The sequence below is a fragment of the Littorina saxatilis genome, linkage group LG14, assembly GCF_037325665.1.
Source record: "Littorina saxatilis isolate snail1 linkage group LG14, US_GU_Lsax_2.0, whole genome shotgun sequence".
Lineage (NCBI taxonomy): Eukaryota > Metazoa > Mollusca > Gastropoda > Littorinimorpha > Littorinidae > Littorina > Littorina saxatilis.
The window spans coordinates 25,775,836-25,803,243 of NC_090258.1; the positions used below are offsets into that span (position 1 = coordinate 25,775,836).

The following is a 27,408-nucleotide window of genomic DNA, read 5'->3' on the forward strand; positions in this document are numbered from 1 at the left end:
TGGAGACCTTAACAAAATCTGAGAAAAACACGTCTTAACAAGTCGCGTAAGGCGAAAATACAACATTTAGTCAAGCCGTCGAACTCGCAGAATGAAACTGAACGCAATGCAATTTTTCAGCAAGACCGTATACTCGTAGCATCGTCAGTCCACCGCTTGTGGCAAAGGCAGTGAAATTGACAAGAAGAACGGGGTAGTAGTTGCGCTGAGAAGGATAGCACGCTTTTCTGTACCTCTCTTCGTTTTAACTTTCTGAGCGTGTTTTTAATCCAAACATATCATATCTATATGTTTTTGGAATCAGGAACCGACAAGGAATAAGATGAAAGTGTTTTTAAATTGATTTTGAAAATTTAATTTTGATCATAATCTTTATATTTTTAATCCCAGCGAAGCTGGAGGTATCCCGTGAACGCTATACTGTAATCGACTTGAGAAATGTGCATACCGAATAATACATGATAAAGAAGGATTCTTTGTGCCCGGCTACGTGCTACAGGTGGAGATGGAAGTTCACCAAAAATTGGGACCATACTAACAAAAATACGGTGGGTGCAATAGTCGCCCCCATTTTTTCAGCAAACGCCACCCAAGGCCGTTTTGGACGGGTAGAAATTCCGTAGTTTCCAAGTCTATGGATAAAGCTCGCGTCGGTCGAAAGTCTTTGACGTCAATTAATGCATCATGACGTCATGCCTCCCTGACGTCTTTCTCTCTCGCGCAGTGTGTGTGTTTGTGTTCATTTTGTGCACATGTGTTAGTGTTACTGTGTGTGTGTGTGTGTGTGTGTGTGTGTGTGTGTGTGTGTGTGTGTGTGTGTGTGTGTGTATGAGTGTGTATATGTGTTTGTTTGTAAAGGTGTGTGTGTCCGACTGTCTATGTGCGTATTTGTTTGTGCGTATGTACAGTGTGTGTGTGTGTGTGTGTGTGTGTGTGTGTGTGTGTGTGTGTGTGTCTATTTGTATAAGAGAGAAAGAGAGAGAGAAAGAGAGAGAGAGAGAGAGAGAGAGAGTGGGTGGGTGTGTGTATGTGTGTGTGTGCGTAAGTGTATGTGTGTGTGTATGTGTGTTTGTTTGTAAAGGTGTTTATGTCCGTCTGTCAATATGTGCGTATGGGGGTGTGTTTTGTGTGTATGAAGTGTGTGTGAGAGAGTGAGTGAGTGCGTGTGAGTGAGTGTGTATGTGTGTACGTGTGTACGTGTGTGACTTGGGGGGTGTGTGTGTGTGTGAGTGCGTGTGCGTGTGTGTGTGTGTGTGTGTGTGTTCGTGTGTGTGTGTGTTTGAGAAAGAAAGAGAGAGAGTAAGAGAGAGGTTTGTCTTTCGCTGGGGTATGCAGTGCCTTGGCGTTGCACATCTACTTAAAATTTAATTTTGATCATAATCTTTATATTTTTAATTTTCAGAGCTTGTTTATAATCCAAATATAACATATTTATATGTTTTTGGAGTCAGGAAATGATGAAGAATAAGATGAACGTAAATTTGGATAGTTTTATGACAAAAAACTTTTTTTTTACAATTTTCAGATTTTTAATGTCCAAAGTCATGAATTAATCTTTAAGCCACCAAGCTGAAAATGCAATACCGAAGTCCGGCCTTCGTCGGAGATTGCTTGGCCAAAATTTCAATCAATTTGATTGAAAAATGAGGGTGTGACAGTGCCGCCTCAACTTTTACAAAAAGCCGGATATGACGTCATGAAAGACATTTATCGAAAAAATGAAAAAAACGTCCGGGGATATCATTCCCAGGAACTCTCATGTCAAATTTCATAAAGATCGGTCCAGTAGTTTAGTCTGAATCGCTCTACACACACACACGCACAGACAGACAGACAGACACACACACACACACACATACACCACGACCCTCGTCTCGATTCCCCCTCTATGTTAAAACATTTAGTCAAAACTTGACTAAATGTAAAAAGGAGGGAGTCCAAAAATGGGGATAAACTTCCAGACATTATTAAGAAAAGATGTGAAACATGAAGGTGTTGAAGAGGGGTAAGTCTTAAAGGTACTGAACTTGTCAAATCCAGGTGCACGGATCCCCTGGGGCTTTTAGTCATACCTCAGGCAGCTATCCGTTAGAGGAACTACCAAGTTTCATTGACTTGCACCCAAAGAGTCAAAAACTGCGATTTTTTTACGAATTAATTTCGTACTCGGACCCGGCTGGTCTTGACCTATTTTTGGATTATGTCAGCCTTTAAAGCAAATGACATCTCACACATACATCCATCATCAAGACGTAAACACGACACCCACCAACAACTCTATATCACACCTTCCATCACTCCCTCACTGACAGAGAGAATCACACCTTCCATCACCATCACTCCCTCACTGACAGAGAATCACACCTTCCATCACTCCCTCACTGACAGAGAGAATCTTGCAGTCCTACTCATGATCCCTCTTCACTCACAGATGCTACCGGAACACACAGCCAAAAGCACAGAGGGTCAAGGTCAGCTCTTTTCACCGTTGACCTCTGTGTCAGAGTCCGACAGTTCGTCAAGGTCCGAGGAATCGCAGGCCTCCTGACTAACCGTCTCTTTGAGCGCCTCCAATCGCTTCAGGATGGACTGGTAATCAAAACAGCCTCTCCTTTCTCCAAACGGGTCCTGTCAAATTAAACGCAAAATAAATTTGGTATTTGGCATATATATTATTGTCCTTAGGGAATTCCCTCAAGAATTGAAGTGCAAAGCATTTAAGCGTAGCAATCTTAAGCTTGGTGTAACAGCATAGCAATTTCTGCTATAACGTAGCATGCTACTCTGAAAGGGAAACAGCAGGCAGCTCTGTATCCGTATAACGCAAGATTAACCCACCTGCATGGTCTGTCCATTGATGTGACTGTTGTTCTTGCAGATGGTGGCGTAGTATTTGAAGTACGTGGGGAAAGACTGGCGCATCACTTCACTGCAACAGACAAATCTCTCACATGTACCAAACTCAGCAGAAAATTGACCAAAGAAATGCACCGTTTATGAGAAGAAAAAAAAGCATGAACGCACGCACACAACCACACCAACCCACACACACATACATGCGCGAGCATACACACACACACACACACACACACAAGGAAACAGACATTCCTTGTACAAAACTAATCATGTATATATTAATTTACTGTTGAGGTACACAGGTCTTCATCAGATGGATTTTCTCTCTACCACGACTCCTAATTTCAATTCTAATTTATCTCTGGTTTTATTTAAATCAAGTGTGGTGAAATGCACAAGAGATGAGTTAAAGCTTGCAGCCAGAACTGTGAACAGTTACAGGGAGGCAGAGGAAGGGAGAATACTTCTGAAATACCACGAACAAGGGAGACTATTTGCAGCACTATTGAATTCTCAGACTCCGTCCGTGATCTTGGCATCTTTCTTGATAGCGATCTCTCCATGAAACACCATGTTATGAAAGTCTGTCAGTCCGCTTACATCGAGCTTAAGAGAATAGGTTCTATCCGCCCATACCTTACCGAAGATGCCACCAAGACCCTTGTTTCCTCCTACATTCTTTCTCGATTAGACTACGGAAATTCTGTTCTCATTGGCTGTCCTCAGTCTGTCATCCATCCTTTGCAGCGCGTTCAAAATTCTGCAGCCCGGCTTGTCTGCAAAGCCCCTCGGTCCCAGTCCTGTTCCCCCTTGCTAAAGAAACTTCATTGGCTCCCTGTAGAGCTGAGAATCCAATATAAGTGCTGCTGTATCTGCTACAAAATATCTGGCTCAGCCCCATCCTACCTGTCTGACCTGTTCACACTCTATACACCCTCACGATCCCTCCGCTCCTCTGTAGACACTAGAATATTCCGTCTATCTTCTTTTAGTCGCAAACAGCACGGCCAGAGAGCCTTCTCCCACTCTGCTGCCGTTGCGTGGAACTCTCTCCCTTACTCTATCCGACACTGCCAAACATTCTGTTCCTTCAAATCAAACCTTAAAACACACTTCTTCACCCAGTATTTTGATTAATTTTATTTCAACATGGTGCATTTTTGAATCAGGTGTTTGAATGTTTGAACATTTTGCCTGTGTTAGTATGCTTGCAGATTGTATTGATGTAGTGTTTGAGTTTCGTTGTTCACTTGTGTGCTGAATGCTGCTGCACATGCTTTTGCTTTGCTTTGTATGTATTATGTATGTTTGTCATTGTAAAGCGCTTTGAGAATGTAAAGCGCTCTATAAATCTCCCATATTATTATTATTATTATTATGTGTTGACGGCAACCACAAAAGTCCACGGTTGTAAAAAAAAACCACCATTTTGTTTGTATTTGCTCATGCTGCTGGTGTTTTAAGATCAATCTACTGTATCTTCAGGACTACAAGACCCTTCGTTGTAAAAGGCGCAAACCCCACTTTCAAGGTTAAAAATATATAAAATGAGAAAAATCCACACAAAATGCGCTTACCGTGTATTGGGTGGAAGAGAAAGTAAATACAGAATAGAATAACGTTCGTTCTCGGATGTGCAGCAAGATCAAAGCCCCTGCACTCTAATAGCTGGATGACCTTGTGACCCCGGGTCAATGGGCGCTATTTTTAGCTGAGACCAGCTCCTTGCCCTTGTTTACAGAAACTGACCTTCTGACCTCAGGTCAATGTTCAACTATGAGACCCGCCTTTGATGTCTGAGAGGAAACTTTGCCAAGGTCATAGAAACATGCATATCACTGCAGAGGGAGTGTTATGTTTCTTTGTATAGCAATGTGGGTACTTCTTTTTCGTTCATGGGCTGAAACTCCCCGGTTCACTCATGTTTTTACATGTGTATTTTTACGTGTATGACCTTTTTTTACCCCGCCATTCAGGCAGCATACGCCGATTATGTGGGTACATATTACACGTGTACTCTTCCTTAGTCATACACGAGGCGATAATGTTCAATAGAACGCAGGGGTCAAAGTTGACGAAATAAGTTGCGCCCAATAGTCCCAAAAGTAGGGTACTTACTGCAAAGCGTCGGGACATTGGCACTTCTTTTCCAGCATATCACACACAGCCACTCTCAGCGTCTCGTGGCGGACGATTTCGTTGTAGCGATTGGCGTCTCCTGCATTCCGCTCCTGTTGGAGTCAAAGGAACATTCATTTTACAGCGAGCAATCAGCACTGCTCAGTAGAAAAATCTCCATCTGTGGGGACCATGGACCTTCAAAGAATCAAACTGTGAAGAGATAGAGAAGAAAAAAAAAGTTTGTTTCCGATTGCAATGCCTTATACAACTGGATAACTAAAGTACAATTTTGTGCAATCTTCTTCTAATTACCATCGTTATTTCTTCACAGTTTAAACAAAACTTTATTCAATTTTGATATTGTGACATTATACAGTTGAACCTGTCTATAACGGCCACCCAAGGGACCGATAAAAAGTGGTCGTTATAGACTGATGGTCGCTATGGAAAGGTGAATCATATAGAAGACAAAATCATCAGTGGTCCTTGAAAGTTGGTCACAAGAGCAGCTTCCACTGTATGTACAATGTTTTGCACTTAGCATCCATTCACAATCATATTATGGTCAAGCGCTGCTCTTCACAAATTACCCTTTTGTAACCTGAACTGTTTTGGTGAGGTTTTTCATGCACATACCTGTTCAAAGCCTGGCTCGTTGTGGTAGGGTTTTTCGTTCATCACAGACTGTATGGAGATAAGTACTGACGACAAGGACTGGGCCGGGCTCCAGGCTGGGCCTGACCAGGTGCTGAAACAGTTAAAACCATTGTGAAATTGACCAACTAAAGCCTCAAATACTTCGGCAAAGTTTACTTAGCGAAACTGGCTGCAGGAAGCTCATGCACTGAATTTTTAGTTAAAATAAAAATGGCAAAGTCTTTACGAAGTCAACTTTGGGCTCAATCAAGGCCCGCCTTAAATCTAATTAAAGTCACATTCCTCGTAAAAAAACCCGTTTGGCTCACCATCTCCGATCTGGCCAGGCTCATGCATGGGGTAAGACCACCCCTCCACATGGGATAAGACCACTCCTCCACATGGGATAAGACCATCCCTCCACATGGGATAAGACCACCCCTTCACATGGTATAAGACCACATCTCCACATGGGATAAGACCACCCCTCCACATGGGATAAGACCAACCCTCCACATGGGATAAGACCAACCCTCCACATGGGATAAGACCAACCCTCCACATGGGATAAGACCACCCCTCCACATGGGGTAAGACCACCCCTCCACATGGGATAAGACCACCCCTCCACATGGGATAAGACCACCCCTCCACATGGGATAAGACCACTCCTCCACATGGGGTAAGACCACCCCTCCACATGGGATAAGACCACTCCTCCACATGGGATAAGACCACCCCTCCACATGGGGTAAGACCACCCCTCCACATGGAATAAGACCACCCCTCCACATGGAATAAGACCCCCCCTCCACATGGGATGAGACCACCCCTCCACATGGGGTAAGACCACCCCTCCACATGGGATGAGACCACCCCTCCACATGGGGTAAGACCACCCCTCCACATGGGATAAGACCACCCCTCCACATGGGATAAGACCACCCCTCCACATGGGATAAGACCACCCCTCCACATGGGGTAAGACCACCCCTCCACATGGAATAAGACCACCCCTCCACATGGAATAAGACCCCCCTTCCACATGGGATGAGACCACCCCTCCACATGGAGTAAGACCACACCTCCACATGGGATGAGACCACCCCTCCACATGGGGTAAGACCACCCCTCCACATGGGATAAGACCACCCCTCCACATGGGATAAGACCACCCCTCCACATGGGATAAGACCACCCCTCCACATGGGATAAGACCACCCCTCCACATGGGATAAGACCACCCCTCCACATGGGATAAGACCTCCCCTCCACATGGGATAAGACCACCCCTCCACTTGTTCCCAAACCTAAAATGAAGAGCATGGATGCTGTCTGCGCTCAGTGGGAATTTTGTATAGTTTCATGCAGCACTGGAGTTGCACAACACGCTGAGTTACGTGCCAAAACATGTTGGCATGTGATGATTTACTGTTTTTAAGTTTTAAAAACTAATTTTGTCCAAAACTTCCAGTATGACCCTTTTGTCATGCGCTGTCACATTCATATTTTATTTATTTATGATGCCCAGTAGCTCAGTCGGTGGAGCCCAGGTCAACTTTATGTACAGACTCAGAGACGGTATCCATGTTCCACCCCAGTGTCACTACTGTGGCAAGTAAATGATCTCGGTCATTCTGCCAAAAGTGCAGGTGGCTCATTACACCTAACAGTAACAGTAACACACACCAGAGACATACATTGCTATCTATTTATTCCCCCCTCTGCTTCTTTACCTCTGTAAACTTGTAGAGCTAGTTATTTTTCGATAATGACCCAGCAACCAAACAAATAACGAGCCAGCAACAGCCTGAATCCTCGATAGTGCAATGGGTTGAGAAGCTGTTCTGTTTTGGTACTACTTTTGCGACTGAGAAGTTCCGAACGCTCTATACGTACGAAGTATACATCTCTGGAGCAAACAATACAAACATACCGCATTTAAATTAACAACTACAGGCCTGAACACATGAATCTCCATATAAAATCCATGAGTTCGGTTGTTTTCTGAATCTAGATCTGCCGTGCACAAACCGTTCATCACAGGCAAGTAACTCATACTTTGTCTAGCGACAAGATTAGTTCCCCTTCTTTTCACTCAGTTTCCGACAACACTGACTGCAATCCGACGGTCAGTTTTCAACAATATTTCATTTTATAAACAGATCAAACGCAACCAAATGCACACATCTCATCAATTTAAACAACATAAAGCGGTTTCATACACTATTTTCCCCAGAAAACTGAACTTCATACAGTAATTAACGTTGGAACACGGGTGCAAAAGTTCGTCTGCTGGTCCCATTTGACGAAAGAACATTATCCTAAGCGATACTAAAACATAAACAGAACACACAATATCTGCCTTTACCGCCACAGCAGAATAACAGCATATCTGTGTACTTGATTTTAGTCCAAAACAGGGAAACTGACAAGAAGTGTTAACAGAATGGAATGATTTGCACGGAACTATACAACCGCGCATTAATCGATCGTCTGCGCAGGTAGACTGGTTGAGTGATTCGGATTCGATCAAACTTTCGCACAAAAACTCCTGTTTTCTTTGAATAACTGAAGAAAGGAGGAATAAAGAGGTTACACACCTCGTCTCAGTGATTATTAAAAATAATGGTCTCAGTTCGCGGTCATGAAAAAGCTCGCTGAAGCTCGCATTTTTCATGATCCGCCAACTTCGACCATTATTTTTAATAATCACTGAGACTCGGCATGTAACCTCTACGTCTCTGCACACACACAATAACCCAGTCAGCGTGACTGTTGCTTGTAGCTTTCCATTGGGAAGAAGCGACACAAATTTCACAGCGATGGTAATAATAACGAAAATGAAAAAAAAAAATACGCATCACTTACCCCAGGATGCTGAGACAGACTTTTCCACTTTTGTACAAGTTGGGGTTGAAGCGAACGGTTCCGTTTCCAGTGGTCATCAGTCGTACACGAGGGGCACGGATGGGGTAGTCGGGGGAACATCGGATCAGAAAGTAGAAAAAGCCTCCCTCATAAGGTGTGTCAAATGGCCCTGTCAGCAAAGCGTGTATCTGCACATGATAATCTTTGTATCATCCACTGATCAAGGCGTAACCAAAACTGTCAAACACAGCACGAATATTCTTCTGTTTTAACAGTCTCTATCACTCACTCCCTCTCTCGGAACACAATTTTTTCCTCTTTTTATATTTAGTCAAGTTTTGACTAAATATTTTAACATCGAGGGGGAATCGAAACGAGGGTCGTGGTGTATGTGCGTGTGTGTGTGCGTGCGTGTGTGTGTGTGTGTGTGTGTGTAGAGCGATTCAGACTAAACTACTGGACCGATCTTTATGAAATTTGACATGAGAGTTCCTGGGTATGAAATCCCCGAACGTTTTTTTCATTTTTTTGATAAATGTCTTTGATGACGTCATATCCGGCTTTTCGTGAAAGTTGAGGCGGCACTGTCACGCCCTCATTTTTCAACCAAATTGGTTGAAATTTTGGTCAAGTACTCTTCGACGAAGCCCGGGGTTCGGTATTGCATTTCAGCTTGGTGGCTTAAAAATTAATTAATGACTTTGGTCATTAAAAATCTGAAAATTGTAAAAAAAAATAAAAATTTATAAAACGATCCAAATTTACGTTTATCTTATTCTCCATCATTTGCTGATTCCAAAAACATATAAATATGTTATATTCGGATTAAAAACAAGCTCTGAAAATTAAATATATAAAAATTATTATCAAAATTAAATTGTCCAAATCAATTTAAAAACACTTTCATCTTATTCCTTGTCGGTTCCTGATTCCAAAAACATATAGATATGATATGTTTGGATTAAAAACACGCTCAGAAAGTTAAAACAAAGAGAGGTACAGAAAAGCGTGCTATCCTTCTTAGCGCAACTACTACCCCGCTCTTCTTGTCAATTTCACTGCCTTTGCCATGAGCGGTGGACTGACGATGCTACGAGTATACGGTCTTGCTGAAAAATGGCAGCTACTTGACTAAATATTGTATTTTCGCCTTACGCGACTTGTTTTTTTATCTCTTTGAAGTCTTTCAATCTTGGTTTTTCTGTTCATTCTCACTCTTTTGCTTTTTGAAATACTATTTTCACAACACGTTTATGGATATTAAGAACTTAAGTACAACTTAATATTGCAGTTTTGTTCTCACTGGCACATACTGGTGCATCGTTCTGACCCATGGTCAATCGACTATCCGATAGCTTTGACATGAAGAACCTCTTCTAACTGAACAACGTTTTGGTACCTAGGACAAATGAACTTTTGTACATGGTTTCTCTTAGTCTAGGAACAACATTGTTAAAGTGTTTGTAAGTGGAATGACGTCAGACCTTCGTGATGTCATCCTTGTCTGGTACTATACACATGCCTGGTGGTGGCTCATTGTAGATTGTCATAATGTCTCTGCAAAAAAAAACCACGTGATATATATATGCATTAGGCCACACAAAAAATAGGTGTGGTTAAGGTAACATAGCCAAAAACAAGAGGCGAAGCCTTCAAGGCTCACGTAAGAAATCGACAAGCAGTAACACAAACTCAATCACTCCGTCACACACACACACACACACACACACACACACACACAGACACACACACACACACACACACACACACACACACACACACACACACACACACACAGAAAGAGCATAGGTGAAACTGTGCAAGAAAGCGAGACACTAGATCTAGATCTGTCTGTCTGCATGTAGCCTACTTACATGGACACGACTGCCAAATAGTCTCGGCCCGCTCAAAATAACAATCACCGAGACTTTCAGTAATTCCATCGCGTGACGTCTAACCCTCGTACGTCATAATGTGACGTCAATGTAGTATGACGTCTTCAAATGTTAAAGTTTCTACCACAGACATACATACATACATACATACATACATACATACGCACGCACGCACAGACAGACAAAGTTACGATCGCATAGGCTACACTTACGTGAGCCAAAAATAGGGTAGGAAGGTAAGCAATCACTTTTTTTTTTTACTTTTTTTTTTAATGTGTACAAATTAAACCTACTTGACAGGGAAATAAGTGTGCGACTCGAGCACTTTCGCTTTCATTGCGTTTTCTGCACTCGGTTTTTGTTATGGGGGCGAGGACGCCCCCATTCTATACGGATAGTTTCGAGGTTGACCATGGGCAGCGCCATTTTGTTGTGAAATACGTCATCAGTTTGTGTACACAGGAAGTTGTGACATCCGTCACCCTATGGGAGGGGTGACGTCAAAATTGTTCATCTGTAGAAAGTTGTGAAATCCGTCACCCCACGGACCTACATTCTACTGGATGGCTGTCTCAGCGCGCGCTCTCTCTCTGGCCTTGTCTGGCAGTGAGAGAAATGAGGTCAAACCAACTGCTAGGGACCGATCACATCCGGTTTCAATTCCACCATGGCTGCACAGTTCTGCAAAAACTTCAACGTCGACGACATTCTTCGGGTAAAATGAAAGCTATTACTATGTTTTCCGCGTATAACTTATGAACTGTTGATTTTATAATATTGAAAATCTTCTTGCTTACGTTTTTTGTTCTCCCTGTCGCCGTAAATACTCGCTTTGTCGACTGTAAGTTGTGCAACAGATCTACACTTGCAGACTTTCCTACTCCTAGTCTACTAAGCTAGTAGCTTGCAAACTTTGGCTTGTTTGTGTTCTCATTAATAGTCTTTTTGTTTTCAATTCGTATAACAACTATGAATATTTCATAGACGTTTTTTTCCCCTCACAGGACGAGGATGAATTCGATCTGACAAAGCAGAAGGAACTTGAAGCTGAACACCCCCTGCAGAAGGTGAGTGTTTACATTGACATTTGAAGCTATTTAATTATAGAGTACCAAGGTTTAAACTGTTGTTGGTTTGAAAATGTGTAAATATATAAACAGGGGTTAGGCCTATAGTCTAATGAAGACATTTTTTTTAATGTTTAGTATGAATTTGTGATTCCAGTTAACGCTGCAGCAAGTTGACAAAGCGTGTGTGCTGCTGGCTGAGAAATGTGTATCAACAGATGCAAGACATTTCTTCCAAAGTGGTTCAAGTAAGTATTAATATTGTGTGAATTGATACCCATGTGGAGATCTGCTGCGCGCTGCTATTTGGAAAAGTTCTGAATGTTGAGCATTATTTTTATACATACATACAGGTACATGTACATAACATGGACATTTTGTGTTTTTCTAACGCAAAGTCAACTTCTTTTATTACTTATGTATGTATTTGTCTTTTGTCTTTTTAAAAAGGGCCAGCCATTCTGGAGACTACAACATTCATGTTCAATTGCCTGGGTAAGCGTACCAAGTTCCCCACCACTGCAAGGGAAAAGGCATGGTCAGCCTTCCATGTTGCATATCAACAAAACATGCTATCCATCAAAGCAGTCACTGGATCAGCGCAAGCATCCATGTGGCTGTGCTTTCATCTGTTTGAATTGCTGTTGGATGTAAATTACCCCATTACACCTCAGGCTCAGGAGAATGAAGCACAGGAGGAAGAAGAGTCTCTATCCGAGAATGTGAAAGATGTAGTTTGCTACATTGGCGGCAGTGTTGTCCAGAAGCTGAAGCAAAGGTGCTTACGCTTGAAATCAAGTGAAGAAAAAGAGGAAAAGTTGAAGTGTTTGAAACATTTTGTGCAAAATGATGAAGATGAAGCGAGTGTTCTGACAACTGCACTAAACAGAGGGGGTCTGGTGTTTCTGCAGCAAAACTCAAAAGACTTTTTTTGCCTGCTAGAAAGAAAAGCACGGTCTGTGTTCCAAACAAACACCCAGCAGGAGTTCAGTGCCATGTGCGGTCAAAGTCAAGAAGTCTTCACATTGTTTCAAGACATGACATCAGAATGTGAAGTGAGTGAGGAGATGAAAGAGCTAATCTTTGTACAAATGGCACAACTTTTTTTTAAGATTAGGGTGCATCATGAATGCCGGAAGTTCCTAGACCAACACAAATATGACACGTGTATACCTGCCAAAGGCCTTCGAAAAGGTTTGAAGGTGAAGTGAAGCAGTTCTTAGAGTGAAGAGACTTCTTTCTTAGTTTGGAACTCGCTGCCGGCTGGCCTGCGTGACACACCAACTCTGCCTGTTTTTAAGGCGCTGTCACACTGTTGCGTATGGGAGAAACGTATGAGTTGGGTATGAAAATTCATAAAATATATATTTTTCATACGCACCAAAACCCCGCGAAAATATAAAATTGGGCGTATACATACCGTATCGATACTATGCTACTCATATGCTATCAATACGCTAGCTGTACAACGTATGACCACAGTACTTGACCTATGAGTAACGTACCGCTATCGTACATCTAGGGTAATCAGCGTATGTCTCGCGCCGCGTACAATCCATACGCCAAAATTTTTTCAACATGCTGAAAAATGTATTTCCGTGACAGCATATGCCAGCGTGCTTGAAACGTATACAACCTATGCCTAACTTACCCCTAGCGTATACCAACGTACGTGTATGAGTTAAAATTTCATACGCAACTCGTACATTTCTCTCATACACAACAGTGTGACAGCACCATGTTTTGGGTTTTGTTTCATTTTAGTAAAAAAAAAAAAAATTAGAACATTTCATGCTGTATTAGTGTTTTACTCACTTCACATTCTGATGTCATGAGGCCAAATAAAAAAAATAGGTCTGTTTACGGTATCCCGACCGACCCTAATTTTTCGGCCCGACCCTAAACTTTTTTTTCGAAAATTGAAAAAAGAAAAGAAAAAGAAAAAACAAATTGGGGGGGGGGGGGGGGGGGGTCTTTGTCGTAAAGTCGCTTTTTGGTGTCAAACCGGAGCGTACTTAGCTATATTGTAATAATTTTTGCCTTGTGAGGAAAGACGATAAAATTCCCTTCGTTTTAAAAAAACAATTGAACAAAATCGGACAGAAATGGACCAAACGAGACGGGGAAAAATTGTTTAAAAAATCCGACCGACCGACCCTATTTTTTTCGGCCATGTTACCGTAAACAGACCTATTTTTTTTATTTGGCCTGATTGTCTTGAAACAAAGTGAAGACTTCTTGACTTAGTGGTTCTCTTCATGCCTGCAGTTTTGTGTCATTGTCAGATTTGAAAGTTAGGTACATGTACTTTTGTCTTTCCATGTTGTTTGCCTGTTGATGGATGAATGCTTGTGAATGTGTCCTTTCCCGCGCATTGAGTTTTGTAAAGATGTGCGCGTTATAATTGCCATTTATTTTTATTATTAGTTTCAGTATGATTTTGACAAGTGATTTCATGCCACTTGTGAAAGTTAAAGTGTGGAGAAGAACATTTTTTTGGGCTTTTTGTTTTGTTTTTTGGGGGGTCTTTTTTTTTTTTTTTGGGGGGGGGGGGAACTAACTTGCAAAATGTGTTCATTTGATTATGGTTATTGTTGATATCATATAGGTTAAACAATTCTTGCGAAAAATAGTTAGAAGAATTAAACATTGTTTTCTGTTTGATTTAAAAAAAAAATATTTTAATGTGTGTTTGTCTGGTCTTTCTTGAAAAAATCTGAACAGTATTGTTTGTCTGTGGTCTTTCTTGAAAAAAAGCTGAACAGTTAGTATTGTTAGTATTGCGCACATACATGTATAAAAGTTCAAGATAAAAACCAAAGACTTGAAAAAGACAATTCTCACACGAGTTTATTAGGTGATTTCAAATATTGTCACAACTACATTGTGGTTAAGTACGACTAAATGAGCCTAATCTATGGGGCTTAGCCAACACTTAAAAGAAGTATACAACAATAAAAACACTAGACTTTTTCACTATAGCAAGTATCACACCACCATAATCTTCTTCTTCTTTGTTCATGGGCTGAAACTCCCACGTTCACTCATGTTTTTGCACGAGTGGATTTTTACGTGTATGACCGTTTTTACCCTGCCATTTAGGCAGCAATACGCCGCTTTCGGGGGTACACCACCATAATAACAACATAGCACAATTAACCAGGACTGAAGATGACTTTAGTTTCACTTATACATACATGTACATGTATGTTAAATACCATATTCCTTGAGCTTTCAACGGGTTTCAGCAATAACACACATGAAAACATTACAATAATAAAAAACTTCACAAACTTATTTTGTAAACTACAAGGTATCACCAAAACTTGTTTAGACACAATCATAAAAAGAAGCAGCAGTCTAAGAACAAGAACTAAGCTTGCAAAATCCAAACAATACACAAATAGCACAATCATTTATGCGAAAATATTTCAACAGCAGAACAATTTCTTTGGCTTTAAATTCTGATTATGTTTGTTTTATCTTATACAGGCAATACATGAATAACCTACATTAAAATATTTTTACATCAAAACCATCTCTTTTCATAGATCTACAGTTCATAAGAGACACCATACAGCATTAATCTTGACTGCACCACTGCTGGCTATGATGTCAAGTTTGTACCAGTTTTAATTTTTTCTAGCTTTCTTTTTGAGAGGACTTCTACACATTGGGATGGCTGGCTGCTGCTGTGGCCTGCTGTGGACATTGCCTTTAGGGGTGACGGTCAACGCCAGCTGACGCTGAAGCCTCAGAGACTTTTCCTGGTGGGCAAAGCGCAAGGCATTGGGATTTTCTGATGTGCGGCCCATTGCCCTGTGTCTTCCAAAGTGCTCCTCAATAGGATCTTGACAGAATTTGTTTGACAGTACAAACCTGACTCCGTTAGTCAGCAAAAACCTGGTGGCCTCTATGAACCCATTCACGGTCATCACAAGGCCTCTGTGTGTTTGATATGTCAAATACATCTTCGCCTTTTCAGCGCGGGAGAAGCCAGGCCTGTTTTCAACAGAGGCCTTCCACTGAAACAGGTATCCCAGGAAGTCTTCCTGCAGAAACCTGAAACGCTCATCATTTGCATCTGTGTATGGCCTGAGATCTGGTTTCCTCTTGTGTTCCGCCTCATGAAGATGCCGGGTGTTGAGGCAGTCGAAGAAACGGTCCATCAGCTTAACAAATGTGGCCGTTTCTTGGCATTCCAGCCCACCATAGGTCTGCATGACAGCTGCCACTCTTGAACTCAGAGTCTGGGCAGCAAGGCGAACATTCATGACAGAGTGAGGATTCAGACGAATGTGTTGCAGTGCCAGGCCACTTCGTGCAACTCCCATCTCCATGTCTTGGTGGTAAAGTCGTGAAAAATGCTTCCACAAAATGTGATGGGCATTGTTCCACAAACATCTAGTGGAGGGGCCCTCTGCGCTGCTGGACAGATTGTTTCTCACTGTCTTAATCAAATGAGGGGGGTCGCTGATGAAAAAGATCCACCTTTCAGGGGCAAGGAGGTTCACAGTCCTGTAGACGACCTGGTCAGGGTCTCCCATCATCTGATATAGGCGTTGGTTGGGTGGAGCCTTGTCGCTGGTGCTCACAACCACTTTGAAGCCAGCCTCTTCAAGACAGGCCACTGCTTGCCAAAACAGCGAATATAGCTGATCTGCAGTGGCTGACTTTGTGGGAAAAAATCCCAAGCTCATTTTCAGGTTCGAATTGATGCCCACAGCATAAAATACTAGGGCATGAGTAGCCAGCTTTCTGTTCGGCTTCAGGCCACAATCCTTATCCGAGTGGACAAACCCCACCAATTGCCCACTTCTAGATTCGAACACCAAGTCTGACTTGATAGTCATCTCGTCATGTAACAAAACCACAAAGCGCTGGTTCTCTGGTAGTTGGCGGGCATATTTCTTCAGCTCGTCCACCACTTCAGGCTGAAATCCACTCTTAGACTCTGTTGCACCTGTGTATTCTCTCAGAGTGGATTTACCAGGCAGTTTGAGAACTCCAGTCTTTCTCAATGTCTCATAAGCAGCTTCACTCTTTGAATGAATCAGGATAGCTAACCTGATCATCATGGGGTGCCAACGCATCCCATGTTCCTTTTTTTCAAACGCCTTCAGTTGTTCTTCCCAAAAAAGGCGTTGTAGAGGGTCTTGCAGGCTGCCCATGGCTTGTTGCAGATCGTTGTGCAAGTCCTCAGGCAGATCCACAGACTCACTTGGAATCCTGGCCTTGAATTCCTCAGCTTGTTTCACAAAATTCTTTTTTCTCTCAGCCTTAAACGCTTCCTTTAGCTGCTTCTTTGAAAGCCCACGGAGAGAGTCGTTAGGCTTAATAGCCTTTACAGTTTCGTGGCGAGCAAGTTTTTCCTGTAGAATATCTTGTACTGACTGGCAAGATCTGCAATAACTCTTGTCCGTTTCTATCAACAGTTCACACTGCACAGACCGTACACAGGAAGTGTGCAGCATCTTTCCATCCTCGAAGGAATAGCGAATATGCTGGAAGTAGCCAGTCTTTCCATCAGGGTGGCCTGCAAACTGCTGAAGGGACGGATTGGTGATTCCAGGACACATCGCTTGGGCCTGCAGCTCCCTCAAAAAACTGCCAAGTTTCTTGGTTTCCAGGTCAGCTTGCAAGTGGGCACCATGAATGTCAAGAACCTGCAAAACACAAAGATCAATGTTATTTTCTTTTAAGGGAAATAAAGTGGGGCCACGGACCTACATTCTAATGGACTGAAGGCTAATGTGCCAAATCACACATTGTCTTGTAAGAAGGAAAAATCTTCATTTGTCACCTTTCTGCACTTTTTTGACTTTGAGTGCATAGCCACAATGGTCACAGACAAGATGCATCAAACCGATTTGAAAAAGACCCCAAACTCAACTTGTTATGACTATTTGTAACCCCTCTCACCTTTTTGACTTGGCCGTACCCAAGCCAAAAGGCTAAAAAAATCATAACTAATTTCATGTTGACTTTTTGGTGGGGTGGACCTATTGTTCCAGACTCGCCTTGATTACAGCAACACTAGTGCAGTGTCCAACAGCTTTTAAAATGTGTTTTGACCTCTTGACAATGTACATGTCAACAATCCCTGACTATCCCTGACTGTCTTGTAAGAAGGAAAAATCTTCATTTGTCACCTTTCTGCACTTTTTTGACTTTGAGTGCACAGCCACAATGGTCACAGACAAGATGCATCAAACCGATTTGAAAAAGACCCCAAACTCAACTTGTTATGACTATTTGTAACCCCTCTCACCTTTTTGACTTGGCCGTACCCAAGCCAAAAGGCTAAAAAAATCATAACTAATTTCATGTTGACTTTTTGGTGGGGTGGACCTATTGTTCCTGACTCGCCTTGATTACAGCAACACTAGTGCAGTGTCCAACAGCTTTCAAAATTTGTTTTGACCTCTTGACAATGTACATGTCAACAATCCCTGACTATCCCTGACTGTCTTGTAAGAAGGAAAAATCTTCATTTGTCACCTTTCTGCACTTTTTTGACTTTGAGTGCATAGCCACAATGGTCACAGACAAGATGCATCAAACAGATTTGAAAAAGACCCCAAACTGAACTTGTTATGACTATTTGTAACCCCTCTCACCTTTTTGACTTGGCCGTACCCAAGCCAAAAGGCTAAAAAAATCATAACTAATTTCATGTTGACTTTTTGGTGGGGTGGACCTATTGTTCCAGACTCGCCTTGATTACAGCAACACTAGTGCAGTGTCCAACAGCTTTTAAAATTTGCTTTGACCTCTTGACAAAGTACATGTCAACAATCCCTGACTATCCCTGACTGTCTTGTAAGAAGGAAAAATCTTCATTTGTCACCTTTCTGCACTTTTTTGACTTTGAGTGCACAGCCACAATGGTCACAGACAAGATGCATCAAACAGATTTGAAAAAGACCCCAAACTCAACTTGTTATGACTATTTGTAACCCCTCTCACCTTTTTGACTTGGCCGTACCCAAGCCAAAAGGCTAAAAAAATCATAACTAATTTCATGTTGACTTTTTGGTGGGGTGGACCTATTGTTCCAGACTCGCCTTGATTACAGCAACACTAGTGCAGTGTCCAACAGCTTTTAAAATTTGCTTTGACCTCTTGACAAAGTGCATGTCAACAATCCCTGACTATCCCTGACTGTCTTGTAAGAAGGAAAAATCTTCATTTGTCACCTTTCTGCACTTTTTTGACTTTGAGTGCACAGCCACAATGGTCACAGACAAGATGCATCAAACCGATTTGAAAAAGACCCCAAACTGAACTTGTTATGACTATTTGTAACCCCTCTCACCTTTTTGACTTGGCCGTACCCAAGCCAAAAGGCTAAAAAAATCATAACTAATTTCATGTTGACTTTTTGGTGGGGTGGACCTATTGTTCCAGACTCGCCTTGATTACAGCAACACTAGTGCAGTGTCCAACAGCTTTTAAAATTTGCTTTGACCTCTTGACAAAGTGCATGTCAACAATCCCTGACTGTCTTGTAAGAAGGAAAAATCTTCATTTGTCACCTTTCTGCACTTTTTTGACTTTGAGTGCACAGCCACAATGGTCACAGACAAGATGCATCAAACCGATTTGAAAAAGACCCCAAACTCAACTTGTTATGACTATTTGTAACCCCTCTCACCTTTTTGACTTGGCCGTACCCAAGCCAAAAGGCTAAAAAAATCATAACTAATTTCATGTTGACTTTTTGGTGGGGTGGACCTATTGTTCCAGACTCGCCTTGATTACAGCAACACTAGTGCAGTGTCCAACAGCTTTTAAAATTTGCTTTGACCTCTTGACAAAGTACATGTCAACAATCCCTGACTATCCCTGACTGTCTTGTAAGAAGGAAAAATCTTCATTTGTCACCTTTCTGCACTTTTTTGACTTTGAGTGCACAGCCACAATGGTCACAGACAAGATGCATCAAACAGATTTGAAAAAGACCCCAAACTCAACTTGTTATGACTATTTGTAACCCCTCTCACCTTTTTGACTTGGCCGTACCCAAGCCAAAAGGCTAAAAAAATCATAACTAATTTCATGTTGACTTTTTGGTGGGGTGGACCTATTGTTCCAGACTCGCCTTGATTACAGCAACACTAGTGCAGTGTCCAACAGCTTTTAAAATTTGCTTTGACCTCTTGACAAAGTACATGTCAACAATCCCTGACTATCCCTGACTGTCTTGTAAGAAGGAAAAATCTTCATTTGTCACCTTTCTGCACTTTTTTGACTTTGAGTGCACAGCCACAATGGTCACAGACAAGATGCATCAAACAGATTTGAAAAAGACCCCAAACTCAACTTGTTATGACTATTTGTAACCCCTCTCACCTTTTTGACTTGGCCGTACCCAAGCCAAAAGGCTAAAAAAATCATAACTAATTTCATGTTGACTTTTTGGTGGGGTGGACCTATTGTTCCAGACTCGCCTTGATTACAGCAACACTAGTGCAGTGTCCAACAGCTTTTAAAATTTGTTTTGACCTCTTGACAATGTACATGTAAACATGTAACCCTAATCCCTGACTTGTGTAGTAAGAAAAAATCTTCATTTCTCCCCTTTCTCCACTTTTTTGTGTGCTTTCAATGCTTACAAATTAAAACAATGAATGCTAATTCACAAATTTCTGAGCATTAATTTAAAAACACTGCCACAGTTCACAAACACACCTTTACATCTGCAAGGAAATGTTGAGCTTCAATGACGACCAGAATTGACCACTGATCTTGACCGGATGACAGGCGCAGGCCTATCTGTAGCTGACTTGTGTTGCGTTGCAAAATCACCCAACCGGCTGGCAGTGACTTGACGGCATCATTGGACAGGTCTTCAAATGATGTGTAGCACACTCTTTCAGGCACAGGCGGTGGCTCCCTGGCAGTCTGGGAAAATAACAACACAACAGATAAACATACTGACCCCAATTTTTTAAAATATATATGTTACCATAAACAGACATTTGTTTTGGCCTAATTTAATTAATCTTAGTTCATTCTTAACTCAATGTTGAGGGCAGGATAGTGCTCTCGGTACCTATAGGGTGATGGTCTACAGGTTGAAAGGTACCCGGTTCCATTCTAGCCTCGGCGTGACCACAGCTAGAGGCGCTCAACTTGATATCTGTTAAATTGTGATCCCCTCCCCCCCCCAGAAATACCACAGCAAAGTAACATATATATACTTACTGGTTGTGGTCTTGTGGTCTTTCTTGTTTCAATGGACTTTCGTGGCATCCAGTGCACCGGCAAGCTTCCTTGAACAAGGCCTGTGCATCTCCCTGATGGGGCTGAAAAGAAAGAAGTTACAAGTGGCTTGTTTCAATTCTGACCAAATATATATCATTATATCCCATGACCTCCCTTCTTTGTCTCTGTTACTTCAGTATGGGTATATATGTTGTATTTTTATAGCTCAATAAATACATCATGGACTCCAAAAAATATATGATAGTGCAGATTCCGATTTGGGCAAAGGACTACTTTCCTCCCGACCTTTGACCTCGCTCGCGCCGAACAATGTGACACATTTGTATGAAGTTCTAAAATCGTATTGCACGGCTCAGAAAACCATATCAGTTGCACGCAAAAATGAATCTCAGAACTGATCTGATGTATGAGATGCAATAAGCAAAAGTTTCTTTCATTATGAAAGCAATGCAGGTCGAAAAAAACGAACATTCAACTTACAAGATAACCAGATGCTAGCGAACCAAAACAAAAACACGAGTACCCTCCCCTTGCATCGTTAGCAGACGACTTTTGAGAATCTGTCGGTAGTGTGTTTTGCCGGTGTGCGCCTTCAGCTATCAAACATCGGCTGTTTCACGTGTTTTGCGAGCAAGTCTACTCTTTTGCCTGGCTCTGCAGTAAGTCCACATATTTTTCCGTAATCCAGTCATATTCCTTCAAAATGCAATCAATCGGCGGTGACAGACGTGTCGGTCGCGTTTTCCTCTCACCCATACCAGTTTAAGTTCATCCATGCAAACACACTCGCAAAACAGTTTATCACGTAGATACATTTCAAATAGGGAGCAAATGGTTAAATCTAAACCTACATATTTGTTCCCTAAGATTTGCTTCTCTGTCAATAAGCCTAATTACACACGTTCGAGAAAAACAACGTGGAATCAATTCTGAATCGAGTAAGCCAAATGGGTCCCAAACCCGTTTCGCCCGTTCTGCCAACCTGAAACGCAAAACAAAAGAATTGTGCGCTTCAGCTAAATTAATTTCTATTCGACTTCATTACTTTCTTGCAACTTATGAACCTTTACTTAAAGCTTTTAAATGGTCTGAAAGTAGTGTTACCGCGTACTTATCGATGCACTCATTCGTTTTATTTTTTCAGCGACGGTCACTTAGTTTAAGGTTGCAAAAGGGCTAAGTCTCGCTGGCAACAGTTTTACCCTGCACAGATCGCAACAGTGCCGCTAGTAGTCTACACTTTGTGTTTGATGGTAGAATGGGATATACAGATTACAACACTCGTGGTTTTTCATATGGCTTGTATTTCAGTCAAGACCCAGCGGGAATATCAATCGAGAGACACTCGCCAGAGGCTCGTGTCTCCCGATGATATTCATCCGCTGGGTCTTGACTGAAATACAAGCCATATAAAAAACCACTCGTGTTGTAACCTATACATATTTCATAAAGGGTGCAAACATGTGGAGACCCACTTAGCCATCCATGTAAAAAATGTGTAGGCCTAAAACACAAGCCCATGCACTGATGCAGTGATGCACATACTGTGACATTGTGTCACAAACAAATGGGGTAAACAACTACAAGTTTGCAATAAAAACAACATAAAAGCATTAAACTTACCTCGCTTTAAGTCTTTCTCCTCGAAATGACGAGAACAGATGCAAGCTTTTTCAGGATTGAAGCTGGAATCGCACCGGTCGATAACACGAATCAACTCTGCTCGCCATTTGTCAGCACTTGGAGACTTTCCAGCCTTTGGAATGCTCAAAAAAGAAAGGCCTCTGCACTTTCCTGCCGTTGTATGGCACCCGACAATGCAACAGTTCCTGTTAGATGGCATCGCTAATATCAATTTTGGAAAAAAAGGACAAAACTGGATGAAAAATTCTACGGCCCCAGCAATCTCATTACTCTGAAAGGGAAGCCGGAAGTGGCTGGTCCCCAGGTTTCGAAGTTGACCGATATTCCCACTAAAGTGACCTAGATCCTGAGACAGCCATCCAGTAGAATGTAGGTCCGTGGTCACCCTATGGGAGGGGTGACGTCAAAATTGGTCATCACAGAGTTTGTGTAACACAGGAAGTTGTGAAATACGTCACCCTATGGGAGGGGTGACGTCAAAATTGTTCAACAAAAACATGATATGTCGCTTTGTGCAGGGTCAACTGCAACAAACTCAAACCGAGCCATTCATACCTAGCTGTATTTGAGTGACTTATATACCCGACATTTTTATTTCTTATCTTTAGCACAGGTGTAGGAAAAATCATGAACCAAAATGTTATTTATTTTCTAATTTAACATTTTTTTTACAAATATGACCATGGTCTTTTAAACATACAGTGACATTAAACATTGTTATGTTAAAAAAAAGAAAAAAGAAAAAAAGCTTTTGTGCACAAATCAGAAAATACATTGTACATTTTACCTACAGGCCAAACCGTGAGTGTCTGTGGCAAAGCCCGACCCAGGAAATTGCACTGATCTAAATTGTCAAGAACAGGCGCTTGCATTTGGATGTGTCCAATGATAGTAGGTTTGGTTGTGATCAATCAGAATAATGTAGGAATAAAAATGTATGACAGTTTAGTATGATGACATGTAATTCACATATGCTGAAATATGATATTATACATCATGTAATATTATTATGGCTGTTGCCATGACCATGAAACCCAACAAAGGTTTAATGTAATGTAATTCAAAATACCAAAACCGAGCACCTATTAATCTCGTCTTTGCGCGTGAAGATTGAGGCCGTCTGCCAGTAGCGGTTAGGTCATACAGTGGAACCCCTCTCTAGCGACCTTTAAAATGTTGACAAAAATCGGTCCTTGTGGAGGGGGGTCCTTATAGAGGGAGGGGGGCGGAGTCAGGGGGCCACAAAGAAAGTCAGATTTAAAAAAAAAAGAAAACAGAGAAGTTTGAGTTGCTGACGACCGTTCCCTCTGAAAGCAAACTGCTTCGATTTCATGTTTGTCCTTGGTGTCCACCAGTTCTGGTGCATGTACTACCCTGGCCAAGTTTCCTCTCAAGACATCAAAGAGACCGCCCCAGTATACTCTACAGCCTCTGGGCGAACCACCTCTCATAGCTAAAACTGGGTCAATGACCCCTGGGAAGAAGGTCAGTGTCTATAAAATTTTACTCCTAGGCCTGCGGCCAGGGGGGGGGGGAGTATACCGGTACCATTTGAGAATCAGACCAAATGAGAATTGAACCATTTGAGAACATCCTTTTTTTTCAATCACTACATCGAAGGCCTGCGGCCCGGGGTTCACATGGGTTGGTTTGTTTGTTTGTTTCAAACCCACACCCATATACACACATTTCCCATTTAAACCATTTGTCGGCCCCCTGTCGATATTTATCGACTAAGTTCCTTGTTTGTTTTGTTTTTTTGACAAATGTAATAAAAAGTTATAGGGTCGGCCCCTAAAAATAGGGTAGGTCGGGTTACCGTAACCACACCTATTTTTTGTTTTTAGGCCTTATGTTGTTAACTGCAAAGTACAAAGAAGTTGCATTCCCTTCCTGAAAAGGTTTGTGCACTGATCATACCCAAAATACTTTGTGGAGGGTAATACATCGTCACGCTCATCAGAAAAAATACCTAACTCGGTGTTAGGGGAGGCTACTGGAAGGGTACCTGTCATATCTTAGGGAGTATAAACTCTCAGACCATCGGAAACCATTGCCACGGTTACGTGAGCAAAACTGCAGTTCTCGTTTCTGAGTTAGGCACTTTTCCGTTTTGATACATAAGAATGTTTGGAGAATGTGAAGGTATGCAAACGCCTTTTCGGAGTTGTTATGCAGTTGTGCTGATTGAACATGTTGCTGTCAGCTCTTTAACTCACGCGTATACCGCTGTCAACCGCTCGAGATAGGCAGTATGGAACTTATGCCTAAAATGAGATGGGCAGGTTGTTCAGAAACCAAAGACTTTTTTTGCGTTTTTCTCAAAACTTAAAGAAATGATAGAGGCAATTAATTATCTTATGAGCGTGACAAGATTATTGTCATGTATAATGTATCATATTACACAATAATGGCCATGCTAAATGATTATGAACATCATCTGATGTACAGTTTCATTTTCATTGTTCCAGTTACTTCAGGGTATAGATCGAGGAGCAAGGGTAACTTACCTTACCCGAACTGCGGAAGACTGATAAAAGACTGACAGTCCTATGTACCAATTTGAAGTGCTTCTAATACAGCATATCTTCTTCAAGCTTTAAATAAAACAAATGTACACACTTCCTATTCCATTCATCTTGCTAGAAGTTCAACAAACCATGTAATTGAAAACCATGCACCCCATCCTTTGGTCAAAAGATAATTGGTTTTGTGAGAACCAGCCTACTACTGACAGTAATACGTAACTTTTACAGCAAAACACTTATTGTAAACCCCCCGAATTTAAGAGTCCCTAACTAAGACCCTATTTTCTCAGACCTTCTGTTCATTACTTCGTAACTTCTATAAATTTACCCCAATTTTAAGAATCCCTCTTCTTCTTCTTCTTCAGCGTTCCAGAATTTTCTGGTGACGTGTGAGCTCGTTTGCCCATTTGGGTTCCCCACACTATACTCTGAGAGCATAGTCAGCTTCACTCCGCTTTCGTTGAGTAGGCATGCTGGGTATTTCCGTGTTTCCATAACCCACCGAACTCCGACATGGATTACAGGATCTTTTCCGTGCGCACTTGGTCTTGTGCTTGTGTGTACACACGAAGGGGGTTAAGTCACTAGCAGGTCTGCACATAAGTTGACCTGGGAGATCAGAAAAATCTCCACTCTTAACCCACCAGGCGGCAGCGACCGGGATTCGAACTCACGACCTCCCGATTAGGAGGCCGACGTCTTACCACCACACCACTGCGCCCGTCTAAGACTCCCTCCTTTTTAAGATTTGGATTCCTCAAATTTGCCAAGGTCTTACAAGGGGGGTTCCACTGTTCATGCTATAGCTTTTATCTTGTCTACCATCATGCCAAGAGCCTGTGTAAACTTTAAGTTGCAACAACCAACTTACTGAAAACTACAATCATTAATCACAGAGGGTTACCCATCTCATCAAGCTTTCAACCCAGCCAATAAACCTTCTTCTTCTTCTCCATCTGGTTCCACCCGCCTTCAGCATATTATTGAAGATTCTGGTGTACTCGAGGTTTTCTGCTGCATACATGGAGGGGTGGGGGGGGGGGGGGGGGGTCAGGAGGCTAGGGAGGGTTTTGGGAGTGGGAAGGGGGGGGGGGGGGGACACAACCCCGAAAGTCAAGGGTATTCATACCCTTTCAGGAAAAAAGTAAAGGGTTTTTATACCCCTTCCAGATTTTTCACAGGGTATGAGTGACAATCGGTGTATCCATGAAATGTCATTTTTTTGTTCTTTCGTTTTGCGAGGCATTTTTTTGAGCAGGCGACAGCACCGGATAGGCTAAAGCGAACAGTGCCATCGAGATGATCAGTTTAAAGATATCGCGCAGTTTGAGGACAAGGGAGGCAACCTCTGCTTCACGGCGTGCCAGTGTCGACAGAGGAGTGGCACGAACACGGCGTGTACTTTAGTGGTCTCAGTAGAGCAGGCGGCCTGCGTGCTGTTGCTTGTAAACTAGCAAAGGCTATACCCTTTCAGCGTTTGACTCGTACGTTTTTTTTACCTATTTGGAAGAAAACAGTTACGTATTTATACCTCTTCAGAGAGCATCTCGTACGTGATTTGGAGGGTCAAAGGGTATTATACCCTTAATTCTATGTGATGTGGAACCCTGGGGGGGGGGGGGGGGGGGGGGGGGACTGGGGGGGGGGGGGGGGGGGGAGAGGGGGGGTCTAGATCTGGGTTTTGAAGACTTCCACCGAGGCTGATGATACTGCACTGTGGTAGGAGGGTGTTCCACTCGCCAATGGTGCGAGGGAAGAAAGACTGCTGTCTGTATGCTGTTTTGCAGGCTGGGAGTTTGTAAGCCTCAGCATGGGTTGAGCGAGTTGATCTGGTGGGGGGTGGGGGGGACTGGTGGCAGGTTTCCTGGTGGAGTTGACAACTTTTACATGCTGAAAGGCCAGGGAGAACAGCAAAGCGCTATTTCTCATTGGAGTTTATCATAAGAACTCGAACACAATTTTATAGTCAGGAAATAGCACCGTAAGAACTAGGCCCAAGGAGCTCTAGATGTCTTAGTTTTGTCCTAAAACTAAAGGATACTGCGTGTCGCCTTATCATAAGGCTTATGTCGTCGTGTTTACAAGGGACCTACTGCTCAGCAAAACCAAACGGCAAACGGGAAATAAACCCTGGAAACAATATCATTTCTCACTTTTACAGCTTCAATTGATGTCGTCTATGATTAAAAATAAAAGTCAACAAGGTGTCTGCCATGCGTACGGAAGAGCAAAATAACATCCAAAAACAAAGCCTCTAACTTTTTTATGCGTGTGATGCATTGTGGAGTTGGCTTTTCGTTGTCCCAATCTTTGCAGCTCATGGGATCCCAAGCCACTGCCATGGGTGGAAGATGGGGGATATTATCCTCGCCTACGACATGTTCTTCAAGACTAGAGTCAGGAGAAGAACTGGACGCAGAAGTTGCCATTTTTGTCTTGTCTGTGTATGTGCGATCTTCCCAGTGTTGTGATTCGCAAAGGTCATTTCCGGTTGTTTGACCTTTCACAATGACCAAAGTATTAAAACTGGGAAATTGTTTTTGCATTACGTCCGTCGCA

General features: G+C 42.3%; 3 protein-coding genes across 3 annotated transcripts; 1 reads left to right on the top strand and 2 right to left on the bottom strand.

Moving 5' to 3' along the window:
- Positions 1 to 1,730: 1,730 nt before the first annotated feature.
- On the bottom strand, positions 1,731 to 27,332 carry LOC138947434 (ubiquitin-conjugating enzyme E2 Z-like). Its single transcript, XM_070318908.1, has 7 exons — positions 27,109 to 27,332; positions 9,969 to 10,041; positions 8,485 to 8,672; positions 5,614 to 5,725; positions 4,975 to 5,087; positions 2,839 to 2,929; positions 1,731 to 2,628 (listed from the first exon to the last, which is right to left on the bottom strand). Exons 1-7 carry the CDS (start codon positions 27,276 to 27,278, stop codon positions 2,473 to 2,475), a joined length of 903 nt encoding a protein of 300 aa, XP_070175009.1. The 5' UTR covers positions 27,279 to 27,332; the 3' UTR covers positions 1,731 to 2,472.
- LOC138947433 (uncharacterized) lies at positions 10,921 to 13,576 on the top strand. The gene is made up of 4 exons (XM_070318906.1): positions 10,921 to 11,094; positions 11,384 to 11,446; positions 11,604 to 11,694; positions 11,897 to 13,576. Exons 1-4 carry the CDS (start codon positions 11,047 to 11,049, stop codon positions 12,655 to 12,657), a joined length of 963 nt encoding a protein of 320 aa, XP_070175007.1. The 5' UTR covers positions 10,921 to 11,046; the 3' UTR covers positions 12,658 to 13,576.
- On the bottom strand, positions 14,279 to 22,698 carry LOC138947429 (uncharacterized). Its single transcript, XM_070318904.1, has 4 exons — positions 22,301 to 22,698; positions 20,657 to 20,757; positions 20,141 to 20,353; positions 14,279 to 17,112 (listed from the first exon to the last, which is right to left on the bottom strand). The coding sequence occupies exons 1-4, from the start codon at positions 22,518 to 22,520 to the stop codon at positions 15,079 to 15,081; spliced, it is 2,568 nt and encodes an 855-aa protein (XP_070175005.1). The 5' UTR covers positions 22,521 to 22,698; the 3' UTR covers positions 14,279 to 15,078.
- Positions 27,333 to 27,408: the final 76 nt, after the last annotated feature.

Excerpts from the sequence above, each read along its gene's own strand:
- LOC138947434 (XM_070318908.1), bottom strand. The coding sequence starts at position 27,278 with ATGGCAACTTCTGCGTCCAGTTCTTCTCCTGACTCTAGTCTTGAAGAA. Across the intron at positions 2,930-4,974 it reads CAATGTCCCGACGCTTTGCA|TGAAGTGATGCGCCAGTCTT; the intron begins GTAAGTACCCTA and ends TGTCTGTTGCAG. Across the intron at positions 2,629-2,838 it reads TCAATGGACAGACCATGCAG|GACCCGTTTGGAGAAAGGAG; the intron begins GTGGGTTAATCT and ends TTAATTTGACAG.
- LOC138947433 (XM_070318906.1), top strand. The coding sequence starts at position 11,047 with ATGGCTGCACAGTTCTGCAAAAACTTCAACGTCGACGACATTCTTCGG. Across the intron at positions 11,447-11,603 it reads CTGAACACCCCCTGCAGAAG|TTAACGCTGCAGCAAGTTGA; the intron begins GTGAGTGTTTAC and ends TTGTGATTCCAG. Across the intron at positions 11,695-11,896 it reads TTTCTTCCAAAGTGGTTCAA|GGCCAGCCATTCTGGAGACT; the intron begins GTAAGTATTAAT and ends CTTTTTAAAAAG.
- LOC138947429 (XM_070318904.1), bottom strand. The coding sequence starts at position 22,520 with ATGCCATCTAACAGGAACTGTTGCATTGTCGGGTGCCATACAACGGCA. Across the intron at positions 20,354-20,656 it reads AGACCACAAGACCACAACCA|ACTGCCAGGGAGCCACCGCC; the intron begins GTAAGTATATAT and ends TTATTTTCCCAG. Across the intron at positions 17,113-20,140 it reads ATTTCCTTGCAGATGTAAAG|GTTCTTGACATTCATGGTGC; the intron begins GTGTGTTTGTGA and ends TGTGTTTTGCAG.